Source organism: Nuphar pumila, chromosome 3 (genome assembly GCF_984573655.1).
Source record: "Nuphar pumila chromosome 3, dmNupPumi1.hap1.1, whole genome shotgun sequence".
Taxonomy (NCBI): domain Eukaryota; kingdom Viridiplantae; phylum Streptophyta; class Magnoliopsida; order Nymphaeales; family Nymphaeaceae; genus Nuphar; species Nuphar pumila.
In genome coordinates, this window is record NC_143251.1 from 103097994 (window position 1) to 103114062 (window position 16069).

General features: G+C 40.2%; 1 protein-coding gene across 1 annotated transcript; it reads right to left on the bottom strand.

Moving 5' to 3' along the window:
* Positions 1-1025: 1025 nt before the first annotated feature.
* On the bottom strand, positions 1026-4090 carry LOC149843182 (ras-related protein RABA4d-like). The gene is made up of 2 exons (XM_090001726.1): positions 3875-4090; positions 1026-1709 (listed from the first exon to the last, which is right to left on the bottom strand). The coding sequence occupies exons 1-2, from the start codon at positions 4066-4068 to the stop codon at positions 1268-1270; spliced, it is 636 nt and encodes a 211-aa protein (XP_089857852.1). The 5' UTR covers positions 4069-4090; the 3' UTR covers positions 1026-1267.
* Positions 4091-16069: the final 11979 nt, after the last annotated feature.

Below are 16069 nucleotides of genomic sequence, written 5' to 3' on the forward strand. Positions count from 1 at the left end.
ATAATCAATCTTACGATTAATGTTGATCTTTAGAGGCGTTTGTGCTCTTGTGAAGAGTGATAGGTTAGCGGGATTCCTTACGAGCTTGGGATCGTATGTATTTTTTATGAGAACAATCTACCAGAGAATTACTGCGATAAGTTCTTCATATTTGAATCATATGGAGCTGCATATGATCACTATTCATTCTTTTCGATGACGGATAATGGCTCACACATTGCTCTAACTATTTTTATAGTTGTTTATCCACTAAAAGTGGTTGAACTAAGGTTAATAGATGAAGAACAAAATACAGAGATGGTGTGACATACAAGGGAAGTGTATGTGGTGAAATTGGTCACAACAGACGACACCACGAATAACAATATGTATATATATATATATTCAGTGTTGTTTAATGAATTGTTGCTTTGTGTATATCTAGTATTGTTTAATGAATTGTTTTTTTGTGTGTATATCCAACATTTTTAATGAATTGCTTCTTTATATGTATATCTAAGTAATTCGAGGTGCATGGTCTTACACGTTTTTATAAAAAAAAAAGATTCAAAGGGCCTTAAGTTTTGAAGAGCAAGAAACAATCGATCGTAAGTAAGGTATAGGCAATATCCTAAATCATTTATGTATATTTGATATTAATCATATACAATTTATTTTGTTGTTAAGAACAGGTTAATTAATGAGAAAAAATTTTATAGAAGAAAACAACCAAAAGCCATAAGAGTATAAGTTTGATAAAGAAACTCTCTTAGCAAATAAGGTAAGTGTTAGTTTTGCATATTAATTTATTTATTTTTTTGTTATATTTGCACATAATTTTGTTTGACTTTTGTTATTGCACTGAATTTACTAAGTAGCATCTAATAAAATTCTTAGAAAGATTTCAAATAGCTCACTGACAATAATAACTTAATGAAAACCCTTTACCTTACCCTTTATTTCTCTATGATTTTCATTTTTTTCAATCTATCAATAGTGTGATGTTGATCAATCTTTTTTCTACTTTTAAGTCTTTGCTTGCTTAATTTTATTTTCCTTTTGGTAACCAATACTTCCCTCATTCTTTTTTTTGTTTTTTTTAATATTTTGCAAATTCCTGGAACATCACCATTTTTTGATCTTTAGATGCCAAGTTTTGTCGTTCAATCACTAGTCAAATAATTCTTTACAAAAACAAGCAAATTCCACAACATTACATTCCCCACGAAAGAGAGAGAGCCTCCGGACTCGGGGGCATTCTGAGTGAACTTTTCAATCAACAGAATATTCAGCTCCAATTGGCACAGCAGGCCTCTCTTCTTCCACCTTGGGGCAGGTCCAGCCTCGTCCCCTTTAGCTGCAGCGTGGGCTTCACCACCACCGGCGGGTCATCGTTGGCCGAGATCGTCCGGTGGGTCACGTTCATGTATATCTGCTCCAACACAGTGAGGAACGCCCTCTCGACGTTTGTCGAGTCTAGGGCCGACGTCTCGAGGAAGAAGAGGCCCTCCCGCTCGGCAAACTCTCGCCCAGACTCGGTAGGGACCGTGCGCAGGTTTTCGAGGTCCGACTTGTTGCCGACCAGCATGATCACCAGGCTCCGGTCGGCGTAGGCCCTGAGATCCTCCAGCCACCTCTGCACCTGCTGGAAGCTCCTCCAGTTGGTGATGTCGTACACTATGAGCGCGCCCAGGGCTCCCCTGTAGTAGGCGCTGGTGATCGCTCGGTACCTGGTTTGGTTTTTTGAGATTTGTTGGAGGGTAAATTTGAACATTAGGAATCTTCTAATGCATGATCAAGGTGGTGATTCTTATTATCCTGTCTGCTGTTATACTTTTTGTAAATAACAAAAATACCCTTCTAACTAAAGCCTAATGAAGTCGGTACTTGTTGACCGCAATTATCAAATGAGTATGAAGCCCCTAATGTTATGCTGCCACATGTATCAACAGACTTGAAATAAGTTTTTTTTTTTTTAATAATCTAAGGAAAAACACCCTCATCACCAACTGCACATTGGCTGGTGGCTTCTGGTTAGAAAAACCCTTGAAGTTGGCCATGCGCACACAAGGGACGCCACCCATGGATGTCAAACTTGTCATGTCCCATGCATTCACAGGTGTCAGAACCCCTTAAATCCCTACCAATGGAAAAGGATAGTACTGAATCCAGATCTCACCAGCTTAAAATAGCTAATGGGATGGATTTAAATACCCCTCGAATTCTGATTCGGGTGTAGAATACAAACCGAATCTGAAACTGGTTATGATTCAACTTACATTATTGAATCTGACTGATGAGAGATGGATTCAGTTCAGGTATCGGATCCAAATACGCTGATAAATTGTCGTGAGAAATTGAACATTTTCATACTCTCACGGTTTTGGCAAAAAACCACAAAATAGACTAATTAAAAGCAGAAAATAGACTTGTAAGAAGAAATAAAAATAATAAATGTACAAAAAATTACCCTTTTCGGGAAAATAGCCAATAAAGACATTATAACTCGAACAGGATCAACCTGAAATAGTATTCAGGTCAGCATTTCTGTGTCCGTACCTAAAAATTTCAGATTTGGGTTGGGTAGGATACCCAAAAAAGATCCAATCCCTTGACAGCCGTAGTCATGGACTCATGGCAACCTTTCTTCCCTTGTGTTGGAAAAAGAAGCCCCAGTATCTATTTCGTAGCTAGATTCACAAGTAGGGCTGGTAAACCAACCTAACCAATAGTTCGGGCTCGGCTCTTTTACAACCATATGGTGTTCGGACTCAGCTCGTATGGCTCTTGTGAGCCGAGCCCCGAGCCAAACCAGCCGAGTCCGAGCTGGCACCCATGCTTTTTTTTTTTACAACAATAGTGCAATAGATTCTACATAAGCTATCTAAGCTAGCTTATATGAGCTGAGCCGAGATGAACACCCCTTGTTCGTGCTCAACTCGGACATGTATAACGAACGATCTTGTAACATGAACGAGTTTGGGACGAGCCGAACCGATCGGAGCCAGGAGTTGTATAGTTCGTTTACTACAAGACACCTAAGATTTCAAATGTTTTTTTATATAACAATCCATATCCGGTCATACATGGATCATCTCAGTCATGACTAACGCTTAATGGGCCCGCTTTCTAAGAGGTAAACCTTGAGTGGGGTCACCGACACTTATGTCCCTACCGAACCCACCAGTTAAAGGCACCTGCAAACACACCTGATGAGAGTCGAACCTGAGACCAAGGGATCAGCACCTTTTCCCATGCCTGCTGCGTCCAAGCTATATTGGATCAGGACCCATACCATACCCCACATGGATCGCACCCATCTACAGCCCCTTCCTCCCACGTCCACCAAACATTCACAAAGTAACATAACATGATCGGATCCGGTCGTTGAGCTTGATCCATTTAGAAGCGGATCAGCTTTGACATAGAAAATTAGAAAGCACTGCCGCTCACCTATGGGCTATGGCCCACCCGAGTCGGAAATTTCTCTAAAGCCAAGTCCACCGGATCCAAAACTTGATACACACCAAGCGAGTCCAATAGAATATAGACCGGATCCGTACTCGAAACAAGGACCCACACAGAAGCTATAGATCCGAACACACGCACAAAACCGCCATTTTCAAAAAATGCGCTACCCTTTGATGGGAAAGGAAGAAAAGACAGAAATGAAAGCATCCCACCAATTAATAAAATGACTAAGATATCCCTGATAGTTCTCTACTCCCAAACCACCACCGACCGGCGAATTCGCCGAGACCAGAATCCACCCGCTTCTCTCGGCCGGGGAATCGGCCAACGGTGGGGTGGATGAGGAGTGAGTAAATGACGGGAATGCCCCTGGGGAAGATTGGATTGGGTGGGGGGGGGGGGAGGGGGGAGTTATAGCTCATACCTCTCCTGGCCGGCGGTGTCCCAGATCTGGGCCTTGACGAGCTTCTTCTGGATGAGGAGGGTTTTGGTCTGGAACTCGACTCCCACCGTCGCCCTGCAGTCCTCTCTGAACTCGTCCTTCGAGAATCGGTTCAGCAGCTGCGACTTCCCCACCGCCGAGTCCCCTATCACCACCATCTTGAACACATAGTCCATCCCCACCCTCTCTCTCTCTCTCGGTCTCTCTCTCTCTCTCTCTTCTCGAGCGTTTTGGCTTTTCCTTTTTGCCCACGGCTTTTTTTACTAGAGCCGATCGGGTAGGGGTATTTTAGGAATTTCGTTATTGCTTCATTTGCGTTCTTTGTCTTGGGATTGGTTGGTGTAATTGGGGGGGGCATTATCGATGTACGGCTGCGGATCGTCGCCAACCGGTTTTCTTTTTCTAGTTTTTGCTGTCTCTGGTCCGGGTCTGACACGATCTGGAATTTTGAAGGGCCTCCAAAATGGATCGGGCAAGAGGTACCCTCCCCAATGCTATGTCACAAAGGTTCGTAGACACAAGGACACATGACGTGGGTTCGGCTTTCAAGTTCGAAGTCTTGAGGACTTTTTACAATTTTTTAATTTATTAAAAAACTATTTTTATATTCTAATAGTAAAAAAAAACATTTACAATATAAGAATTTATTTATAATATTATAATAAACCTAGTAAATATTCTTTTGTGAAAATTCTGAAATAAACCTAGTTTGTCTTAAAATTGTCAATAGGAACCTACCATGACATGCCATTACCTTCTCAGTTGGGAAACGGACATTGATTACCCGAAGCTACGTCGAGGGGGCCTTCCCTAGGGAGCGCTTAACCTTAGAGGATCACCTCCCAAGCACTGAGCTCCCTTTTAAATCATTCCAATGCCATCCATCTGAAACAACGATATCGGGAAAAAAAAAAAGTATGGAGCCCATCCAAGTGATGGGCATCTCATTCTTACCGGTATTGGACGTCATTGCTCATGAGACCAACCATCAGAGCACACTCTGACCGGATCTCATCTCGCACTTAAGTGCCTTGCTATGTGACATTATACAATAGCTTGACAGGATTGCATGGAACCCACAGCAACAGATTGTAGTTCCACATGGAATGTGGTCATGGGATTGATTGTATGGGTTAAAGATTCTGTTCGAACCGGCTCATTAGAAAAACCCCAGCCCACGGCCTGCCAATTAAGCCTGTGGGCTTAATTGGGCTGGCCAGGTTATAATATATATATACACGAACCAAGCCAGGCTGCAGACTGGCCCGTGCCCCAGCCCGATTCAGGCCGAGATGGGTCAGAGGTCAGAAGCCCAGTTCGGGCTGGGCCGGCCCTATGCCCACTGGCATAGCAGGGCACTTGGCTCCTTGCATCCCAACTCATTACCTTCCTTGCCTAACCTCAATTTCAATATTTTATTAAATGATCGAAATACGCTTCATTCCTTCTGATCTTCTCACCATAAAAAAAAAAACAGAAACCATTTGTTTCAATAAGGGTAAATTAAATTACTAATTTCTACAGAAAAATCTATTTGTTTCCCACTGCTAGAGCTGTTAAACGAGCTGAATGAACCAAGCTTAGCTTGTTCATGCTCGGCTCATTTACCATTTAAGTTAGCTCGAGCTTGGCTCGTGTTTGTAACTGGATGAGTCCAGCTCGAGTCAAGCTGAGAGCTGGCTCATGTAAAAGAAAATTATATTAAAATTGGTGTTGCCAGCAATAGGATCTGAACGTTATACCTCTCTCTTACATAACACATACTCTAAGCAATTATCCAAAACTACTTTTTATGTAAAGTACTGCACTTAATTTTATACATTATATATTCTTATAAGCTTACGTGAGTTGAATCAAGCGGGGCACCTCTTGTTCGTGCTCGACTCATTTTTTGTTAATGAGCTGCTCGTGGATCGCTCGTTTGCTATATGAACGAGTTCATGTCAAGCCGAACCAAGAGCTGCTCAGCTCGTCCCTACCCAATGTAAAACACTTTCCCTGAAACATTAGGCACGTTCGGTTGGATCATTCTGATTTACTTTTTCATTTGATTGAGAAAGTGAATCTGATTTGCATAAGCAGCAGAACATAAAAAGTTATGTTGTGAGAAAGCGAATCGCATTTGCCTTTGCAAATGAGAGTCACTTTCTAATTTGCTTGATTTTCAAAATCACATGAGACCCCATGTGATTCTGAATCTCAAGCAAGATAGAAAGTGATTCTGAATCATGTTTTTTTCAAAAGAGCAGCCGAACGTACCCTAGGTGCGGTTTGAGATTGTTAAAAAGTTTGTACTGATGAATTTCTCAACTAAAAGTTGGGTTTACTTATCCTAAGTTGAACTTTGAAAAAAAAACACCCACCATGATTTATAAATTACTCTCGCACGCTCTTCTTAGCCAGAATTCTGAATTACCATTAAGAATTTAGATTAATTGCTCACATCCCTCTTAATTTAATTTTTTAAATTCATTAAATTTTTTGGCTTCACAACTCTCTATACACTCGACTTGAGTTCATGAATATTTTTGTTTGGCTAGTTAGCTAGAATACACTGCTACACTTGTCTTTTTTTTATGATGAGGAACCCTCACTGAGAATCCGATTGCTTAATGGGCTCGCCCTCCTAGGAGGTGAATCCTGGGTGGGGTCACCGATGCCCAAGCCCTTACTGAGCCCACCAGTTAAAGGCTCCGGTACACCTTGTGCAGCAATTTGAAAGGCCTTCTTCGCTACAACAAAAAGTGTTTTGGACAATGTTGTCAATATTGGTATCATCCCTGATTCGTTTGGCCACCGATTCAGCCATATCGGCCAATACCCATACTTAAGTGATATCGGCCCAAAAATATGTATTTTTGTCAAGTCAAAGCTTATCGATGGAATTACGTATGACTTTGGTGTCTTTGTGACCTTAATGATTGTGATGCTTATTAGGTGAATGACGTGTCACGCCTACAACTGATTAGTTTGGGTAGTTGACTTGTTACGCCTACAAATGATCAATTTTTGACTTTTAGGTGGTTGACTTACACGCCTACAAATCATTAGTTTAGATCATTTAGATGAATGGCACCTCACGACTACAAACGATTAGTTTTTGATGATACATCACGCCTACATAACTGTGTTGCAGGGGTTTCGCATTATGATTGGTTGTGTGATTATATCATCCTTGTATAGCATCATTGATGAGTATCATGAATATTGGACTAGAATTGTCTTGTAGATATGTGTGTGCTGAAGTGGTCGAATGCGATGTGCTTCGAGGTAAGAATTGTAAATGCATATGATGATGCAATGATCAGAGTAATTGCACATACAACTTGAATCCTGTGAATTTATTGAACTGCGTAGGAGTTACGTAAGTTGAAGTTTAGTTGATTCATAATATTTTACTTGCGTGTTTCTATATGTATAGAATTCATGCTTTGATTGTGCATGCTTTGAGGTCCTATTTGAGGATATAATGTTTCTTGTGGCATTGATGAGTTGCGTAGTGTAAATCTTCTATGTGATGTGATTGATATGCCACGTGATAAGAATTGTTGAAAGAATGTGTGGTTTTGTGTTTTGTTCTGCCATGAGAAGTGATACGATGCATATTGTTGATATATATGCTTATACCCATTTTGGTGGTTGCTGGTCTCGAGTGTGGTCAATTGTTTTGATCAGTCGATTGTGTTGATGCATGTATCACTGTGTATGGCGCCTGTTGAGGATCTGATCTCCAATGGATTATCTGCAAGGTGAGTGTATGACTGTAAACACCCCAAATTTTCATTCACCTCTCTAACATTTCCACCAAGCATCAGCATCCAGTCTTTAAAATCGCCGGAGGGCAAAATGGTCATTTTCTGAGCCTGGACCTTGCAAAAGTCCAAATTTCATCTGGAACTCTCAAAATTTCTCTATTTTTAGCTCAGATGTTCAAAATTTTATTTCTGACAGGAGACAGGCATCTTCAAGTCTTGGTTCAAGATTCTATTGCATAAGACATGGCATTGCATATCATTGCATGAGCATTTCATATCACTGCACTGCACAACATGTCATTTCGAGGTCCAGAACTCTCGATTTCAAAATTTTCAATCCAGATTCGAATTTCAACTACTTTCAAAATTGATTTCAAAACCCTGGGTCTTTAAAATTATCAATTCTTCCTATTTTACCCCCAGGACTCTGAATTTCAAAATATTTCCTCAGGAAAACGATCTGGATAGTTTTCAATATAGATTTCAGCCATTTCAACTCAGATTTTTCCTTTTTGTCAACAATTTCAATACCTTCCTTTTACAAAATCGCCCTACAGGGGCCAACTCTTTCCGAAATTTCTTGTTTTACCAATTAGTCCAGATTTTATGAAAATTCCAAAAAGAGGTTGTTGTCTTGCCCTTATTTCAACAAAGAAGCAATGTGGGACCCACATTGAGGTGGTGTCACACAGGCTTTTCTTTTGAAAAACTTGAATTTTGAAAAACCCAAAAAAATAGGAGCCTTGTCCCGTGAATTGGTGCCACTTGTCTTTTCTCTCTCCTCCCATTTCCATGCCAAGTGTCAGTGTGGGGGCCATCTTAAGATGCCGCCACATGTCATTAGACATCCTCTTCATTTTATGCCACGTGTCAGTGTCCACCATCTTCACCCTGTGCCATGTGTCATTCCAAGGTCACCATCAGATGCCACGTGTCAAGTGTTGTCCTGTTCACAAAAAGTAGAGCTTGTCTCCCCTGAGGTGGCACCATTTGAATTATGTCTTCTGCAAGTGACACATGTCACTCTCTCCTTTCCTCAGGAAAAGTAGATGACACATGTCACCCTCTGCTCTTCTCAGAAAAGCAAGTGACACGTGTCATTCTCTGCTCTTCTTAGAAAAAGCAAATGACAGATGTCATTCTCTTCTCTTCTCAGAAAAAGCAAATGACACATGTCATTCTCTGTTCTTCTCAGAAAAAGCAAATGACACATGTCATTCTCTGCTCTTCTTAGAAAAAGCAAATGACACATGTCATTCTCTGCTCTTCTCAGAAAAAGCAAATGACACATGTCATTCTCTGCTCTTCTCAGAAAAAGCTAATGACACATGTCATTCTCTGCTCTTCTTAGAAAAAGCAAATGACACATGTCATTTTCTGCCTCCTTCAGAAAAAGCAACAATTCAAATATTCAAACTCCAAGCTGAGGTGGCGCAAATCCTGAAGTCTCCTCCCTAAATTCATTTGTTGAGATGGTGCCACGTGTCTCTTGCCCTCCTTTTCCTCCCTCTTGCCACATGGCATCGTAGGAGCCACTCTGAGGAAATGCCACATGCCCATCCTTCATTCCTCCAGAGCCAACCTCCATTTGAAATTCAAATTCACCTTCTGAGGTGGCGCCATTTGAGAAGGCCTCACCAGATAGCTGACACTTGTCTGCCACATGTCCAGACCTCCCTGCATCAGAAAAAGTAGAAAACCCCCCCTCTGAGGTGGCGCATTTTGCTTCCTCCATTCATGTTCTCCTGCCACATGGCATCGTAGGAGCCACTCTGAGGAAATGCCACATGTCGGCCTCTCCTTTCCTGCAGAAAAGTAGAATTTGAATTCCTCTGAGGTGGCACAGTCTGCTTCCTCCACTCCTGTCCTTCTGACACATGTCAAGAGCCTCCAGAGGTGGCGCCACATGGCATGCTCCTATTGTTTCCAGCTTTACACCTCAAATCTCCTTTTGAGGTGGCGCCAATCCAGAGTCCCACTTGGCTTCCTCTCTTTTATTTAATATATTTTTTAATAAAAATAGCCCCATGAGGTGGCGCCACCTGAGGGCTCCCTGCAAAAGCCAAATTCGAATTTCAAACCCCCAGATAGCACCCCCTGAGATGCTGCCACATGGAGGGCTCAGATTGAGCCTGTTTGAAATTCAAATTTTTCAGAAAAATCTATAAAAACAAGGCTCCACGCCCAGCCTAGGGAGACCATCTTTTGAGAACTCCTGTTGGACTTGAAAATTCGACCTAGCCTTCTTGAGAACTCGATTTTTGCACTTTGGAATTCACGCCCCCTTTGGCTCAGTGAAGAAGGCACGGTGGGTCGATTTTGGTGAATCATCCGAAGCTCGGATCGAAGGACGAACGAAACCCGTGATAGCCGTCCATTTCAAGAGATTCAACGCTGCCTAACGAAGCAAGGTGCACCTCTTTTTTTCTTGATTTGATTTCATAATTCGATTCGAGAGTCGTTTGAAGAAAGAGCTCATCCGAGAGATGGATTGAGCTATTCTCACGAAACGGCATATATACAAATACATGATTATGCTTCCTTGATGATTTTTAGCATTCATACATTTAGCTAGATTTAATTTGCATTTTATTTCATTTATTTTAGCACGTTTCATGAATTAATTAGGATTAATTTAGCATCTATTTCAATTCTGCTCATTTTCAGTAGTTCTCTGTTTTTGTCAGTCAGTCCACAACTCATTTCATGCATTTATTTTTTATTAAAAATCCCAAAAAAATTACAGAATGCGCCCTTAGGTGTCCCTAAAATTTTGCCAAAAATTGGGAAGCATTTGAATTTGTTTACTGTGGTAAACATTCAAAATGGCAAGTCGGGTTTTGTTACCCGGGATGCGTTTTAAAAATTATTTTCCGACTTGTAAAATCGAGATCTCCCTCATGGGAGATCCAATTTTTGATCCGAAAGATGTTCTGAACTCAGGATATTGTCTAGTTTTTAACTGGATTTGATCAGATTTTTATAAGTTTTTTTAATGTCTAAAAAAAATCCGAGAGCTCGGGACACGTGTCATAGCATGATTTGGGCCTCTGAGATGTTGGATCGACTTAGGGCTACGAGTTCTCTTTGTGTGTTACTCCAAATCCAAAACTGTAAAAAGTGAAAGTTATTCCCGAGATGTCCTCTGTTTTCATATGGAAGCATGTGATTTTTAGAACAGATGTGATACCTGTTTCGGATTTTTCTTATTAGTCCTCTGTTTTGTCACATTTGTCTATCTTGTTGATTTAGGCAGACAAAGTTATATTTTTATCTGTGTTTTTGTTGACCCAATGCCAAAGTAATGAACATGAAAGTTGTTCATATATGTGTCTTGAGCATATTTATTAAATATTAGAAATTTCCATGGCTGTTTTCTATTTATTTAACATTTTATGTTAGATTAGGTCGATTTTTACCTCTATCAGAACCAAATCCATGTTACCGAACTCACCATGGATCAAATCCCGAGGTTGTAAAAACCAAAAATGTTCCATTTCGTGTCCTTTAGCAGTCTGCAAAATATCAGAAGTTTTCATGGTGTAAATCTTGCATTATCATATTAAGCATTGCATTTGGTTCGGGTCCATATTTAAAATCCATCTTTTTTAGGACTTTCTTTAAATTTTAGCATTCAAATCATATCATTTCATGAATTTTAGCATTATAGACTGTTTATCAGAGTAGGTAGATGCTTCATACCGAATTTGGTATAATTTTGAATTCATTTGAGGCTTGGTTTAGCCATATCATCAAAATAGGGCCCCGCGGGACCCGGATCCAAGCGAAAAACGAGCGAAAATCGTTATTTTGGATAAATTGCAAAATTTCAAATTCTGATTTTACAGTCTTAATGTGTTTAGCAGCATGTCATCGTGTCTCTTACTGCATTTCATCATCATTTGATTCAATTTGAATCTCAAAATCTCAATTTTACCAAGTTTTCCTTCAAAAAACCCTGATTTTAAAGGTGTAACTTTATAATTAGGGGTATTTTGGTCATTTTGACCCCAATTCCGAATTTCAAACTATTTTACACTGAATTTATTGCATTTTCATCATTTCAAATATCAAGGAAGCATGAGAATAGGGTTCATATCCAATTAAATCCAATAATTTCATAATATTATTGGAAAATCTTGGAAAAACCCACATATTTGAGCTAACCTTATTTCAAGATTTGGCAGAGACATTCAAAAGAAGGAGTTGAAGTCTGCAATTTTCTTTATTTCATTTATTTAGTGACGTAATAATGTAAACCTTGGAATAAGATTTTAATTTCCTGCTTAGACTAGGATGCATATCATATAGTTTGAATTTATGCAATATCCTGCTTATATGATTCATGCATTTTTATTTCAAAAGCACTATGGATGTACACGAATGGCACGTGCACCAACTCTTAGGGAGTTGATGAACTCGGTGGAGTCCATATTTACGGCCCTAGTCGGAATATGGACGAGACCCAGATCCATCATCTTTCTACTAGTCACATTGAGCCTACACTCTTAGGCTATCTTAAAATGCACATCATATTTTCAATGTTTTCAAAGCATTATGCATTAAATCAATTAAACTCTGAACATATTCATGGCCACAGTCAGGATATGCGAAGGATTTATTTTGACTTAATACACATTTTTCAAACAAATTTCTTAGAAAAGCTTTCAAAGTGCATTCATTCACTCATATCATTTGCATCATGAAATCATTGGTTTTCTCGTGATTTTCCCAAGAAAGTTTCATTCTCAAGAAAATCGATTTCTCAAGAAACTCTGAGTATTTTCCAAAATCGGTTTTCCCAAAGTCAAGTTTTCACAGTTTTCCATGAAAACCAGTCTCTCAAGAAACTTCTAAGTTGGATTTCCAAAATCAAAGCTTTTCCTCGATTTTCCCTGGAAAATGTTATTTTCTTAAGATTTCCAAAAGAAGTTTCCAATTTTCCTCAAAGATCAAACTCAATTTCCAAGTGTTTCAAGGCCAAGATTCTCAGGATTTCAGTTTCCCAAGTTTCAATTATCCCTCTCCAAAGAATTTTCCAATGAATTTCAATCATTTTCCAAAGAAAGCTTTCAAAACTTGAAGCTTTTCCTGACAAGCATTTTTCCTTCAACTATTCATCTTTTCTCAAGAATTTCTTGCCATTTTCTCAGGATTTTCATCATTTTCCTAAGAAAATTCTCAAAATCTAAGTTTTCCTGAGAAGTGTTTCCCTTTTCAAATGTTCACCTTTTTCTCAAGAATCACTTCTATTTTCTCAGGATTTTCAACCATTCATGATTTTCCCACAACTTTATGAACTTTCCCGAGATTTCAAATCTTTTTCATCTGAGTTTCCTGAGAAATTGACTTTCAGCTTTTTCCTGAGAGAATCTTTTCAACTCCAAATATTTTCCAAGATACATCATGTTTTTCCAAGCTGCATTTTCCAAAATCTCATAGCACATGCCTGAATTCTTTGTGCATATAGGGTAGAACACGATTTTGATGATTTAACTAAGTCAAGCACAATTTTGGTCCTTGGTTCGATTACCCCTGTTAAAGGCGGCAGGAACGGTCGAACCTCGTACCGACAGGTCGAGCCCCATCCCATGGATTTTCCTGCAATTTTCAAAACGGAGGCGAGTATTTCAAAACCATTTTCAAAATCCGGTCAAGTTTGAATCGCGAAAGCATTTCCTTCTCTCTCTTCCGCAAGGAAGGGGAAGACGGGAAAAATTTTGCGACGATAACAAGTTTGGCGACCGTGATGGGACCTGTCCTTGTCTGATCAGAATTGTGCTTGACTTGGTTCAATTATTGAAATTATGTTCACAAAATGTCTGCTCTTTACTTTTGCTATCATGCGAACCTAGGAGCCTAGATTCTGACCTAGCTGACATTGGTTGCATATAGACTAGGCATGGTTTGGTAGGACCAGATTGAGGAGATATTTTCATGCTTACATAGACTTAGGTCTAAATATAACTCTCCTCAATTTAGGATCTGAATGCAAACAATGTATGCTTCTTCAAAGATTTTCAAAAATCTATCTCTCTAGGACTTAGAGCCCTCTATTTCTTGCATGTGATCATTTTTCAAAATCTCCCTTACCTATCATTACCCGGTCTTCACGTTGCTGGGCTCTCTTCCAGAACCCTAGTTCGGGATAGAGCCTCACAACTGGGCCAACTATTTGGGTTAACACCCCCCTACCACGTACCGCGGGCCACAGTCCGAAGTATATCGGTAGGCACTCAAGGATGTTGGAAAACCTTACCTTAGAACCGGAGTTAAGATTATATGCCACGTACCTCGGATTTCGATTCAGGTATATCGGCATAATTGGATTGGACAAAGATGATCTGAACCTAGAGTTAGGATTAAGGTCCTACAACTGTTTTTCAAAATGATACATCTAGAGTCAGCTTTTTAGGGAGTGCTGAGTGTGCATAGATGTTTATGCAGGATGTGATTGTATGCTACTTTTATTTCCCTCATATTTTCCCAAAAATATTTTCAAATTTCCATATTCCTTTACTTTCTCAAACCCTGGATGATTTTTCCTAATATCCAATTTCTTTCAAAACTCTAGGTGATTTTTCATTCTCCCGTTCTACTAGATCTCGAATTTCCAGCTGCATTTTTATCCTGCCTGCAATTTTTTTCAAAATCATATGTTTTCACTCCTTGGATTTCAATTCTTTTGTCTATTTGCAAAATTCTTCATCGTATTTTTCTCGTGCATACCTTGATTATTGCGGTGGAAATTGTTTACCCACTTGCCTTCTCCTTATTCTAAATCCGTTTGCGGATTGTTTTTCCAAGAGACATCTCTTTCCTTCAAAATGGTATTTTTCCTCGTGGTTGACGACCTCGCCTAGGTAACAAGGCACATTTTCCGTTGTTATTTCTCTTACAAAGAATGAAAATACAATTGTCGTGATTTCAGCGGCAATTCCATCCCTAGTAATGGGATATTCTTCCAATTGTCGACCATATCGTCAACAATCATTTTTTTCCCAATCCAAAATTTCCTCAGAGTCTAATCAAGACTTTATCCTACAAAGAGCATCCACAACATTTGATGGTTCGAACAAGGTCAGGAAGAGGAACTGTATCACCACAGTACTCCTCAGCCTCAGAAGAAGAGATGGGCTCCCCGCGACCCGTCAGAAGTCAAGAACAACAACAAGAGGACGATGGCATAGATCCTCAAATGTACGCGATGTTTCAGAAAATGATGAAGAGGATGATGAGTGAGCAGGCTGGCACCAACTCAGACAAAAATCCATTCAGTCAGAAAATTAGAGATTGTGTGGCCAAGAAATCAACCAAGGAGCATGTTCAAGATACTTCGGACGAAGAAGAATCAGCAGATGATACCGAGGAAGAATGCGAGATCATTCATGGAGCAACTCGCAAACCAAAGGTCCAAGCAATAGAAAAACCGCTTCAAGCACAGTTCAAAGAAATGGCCAAAGTGGTTAAAGATCTGCAAGCTCGCGACAAGGGCAAGAAAGTCTTCACTAGCGAGGATTTTTATGATGGATTAGAAGGAGATGAAGAACTGGAAAATCTGCCCCGCAAGTTCATCAAGTTCGATGGTTCTGGTGATCCCAAAGCCCATCTCGCCATGTTCTTCGCTGAATGCTCCAAATTCAAGAGAGACAATAGGGCCCTATTTCTCTGTTTTCCTCGTAGCCTAGAAGGCACTGCCGCCAAGTGGTACTCTGAGCATATCAATCCAATCGAGCTGCGAGAATTCGATAAGGTGGTTAGCCTATTCATTGAGCGATTTCTGTTCAATACTGAAGCGCTCCCAACATTGAGCCGTCTCTGCAATCTAAGGCAGAATGAAAATGAAAAGGCAAGGGACTTCATTCACAGATGGAAAGAGACCTGCAATAAAATGAGGGATCCTATATCAGAGAGGCATGCTTTATCGCTGATCCTGAACAACTTCTCACAACCTTTGAGAAGTCTTATCTCCACCTCGCCTTCCAAGTCTTTCATAGAGCTTACTGAACGAGCCGAGTGGCTCGAGATGGGGTTGGAGAACGGTGTCTACGATGGTATCACCCTCGTCAAGAACAATCTAGATCCAAAGAAAAAGGCAAATTTCACCTCCTCCGCCAATATCAGCCGCAATGATAGCAAAAGTAGTAAGGGCAACCATGCGGATCGAGAGAAAAGACAGAATAGCAAGCTATCTCAGCCCAACTTTCCACAAAAGGAAAAGATAAAGCGTGAAGGTTGGAGTAATGATCGTGTGTTCACTCCTCTCAAACAAACACTCGAAGAAGCCCTTGAATTCATGCTGACTAAGGGATTAGTGAAGCTCCCAAAGGCCACAACTCCTCCCACCATCATGGGAAGGTTCAAGAATCAGTTTTGCAAGTTCCATCAGGCAGTGGGGCATGACATCGATCATTGTTTTGTC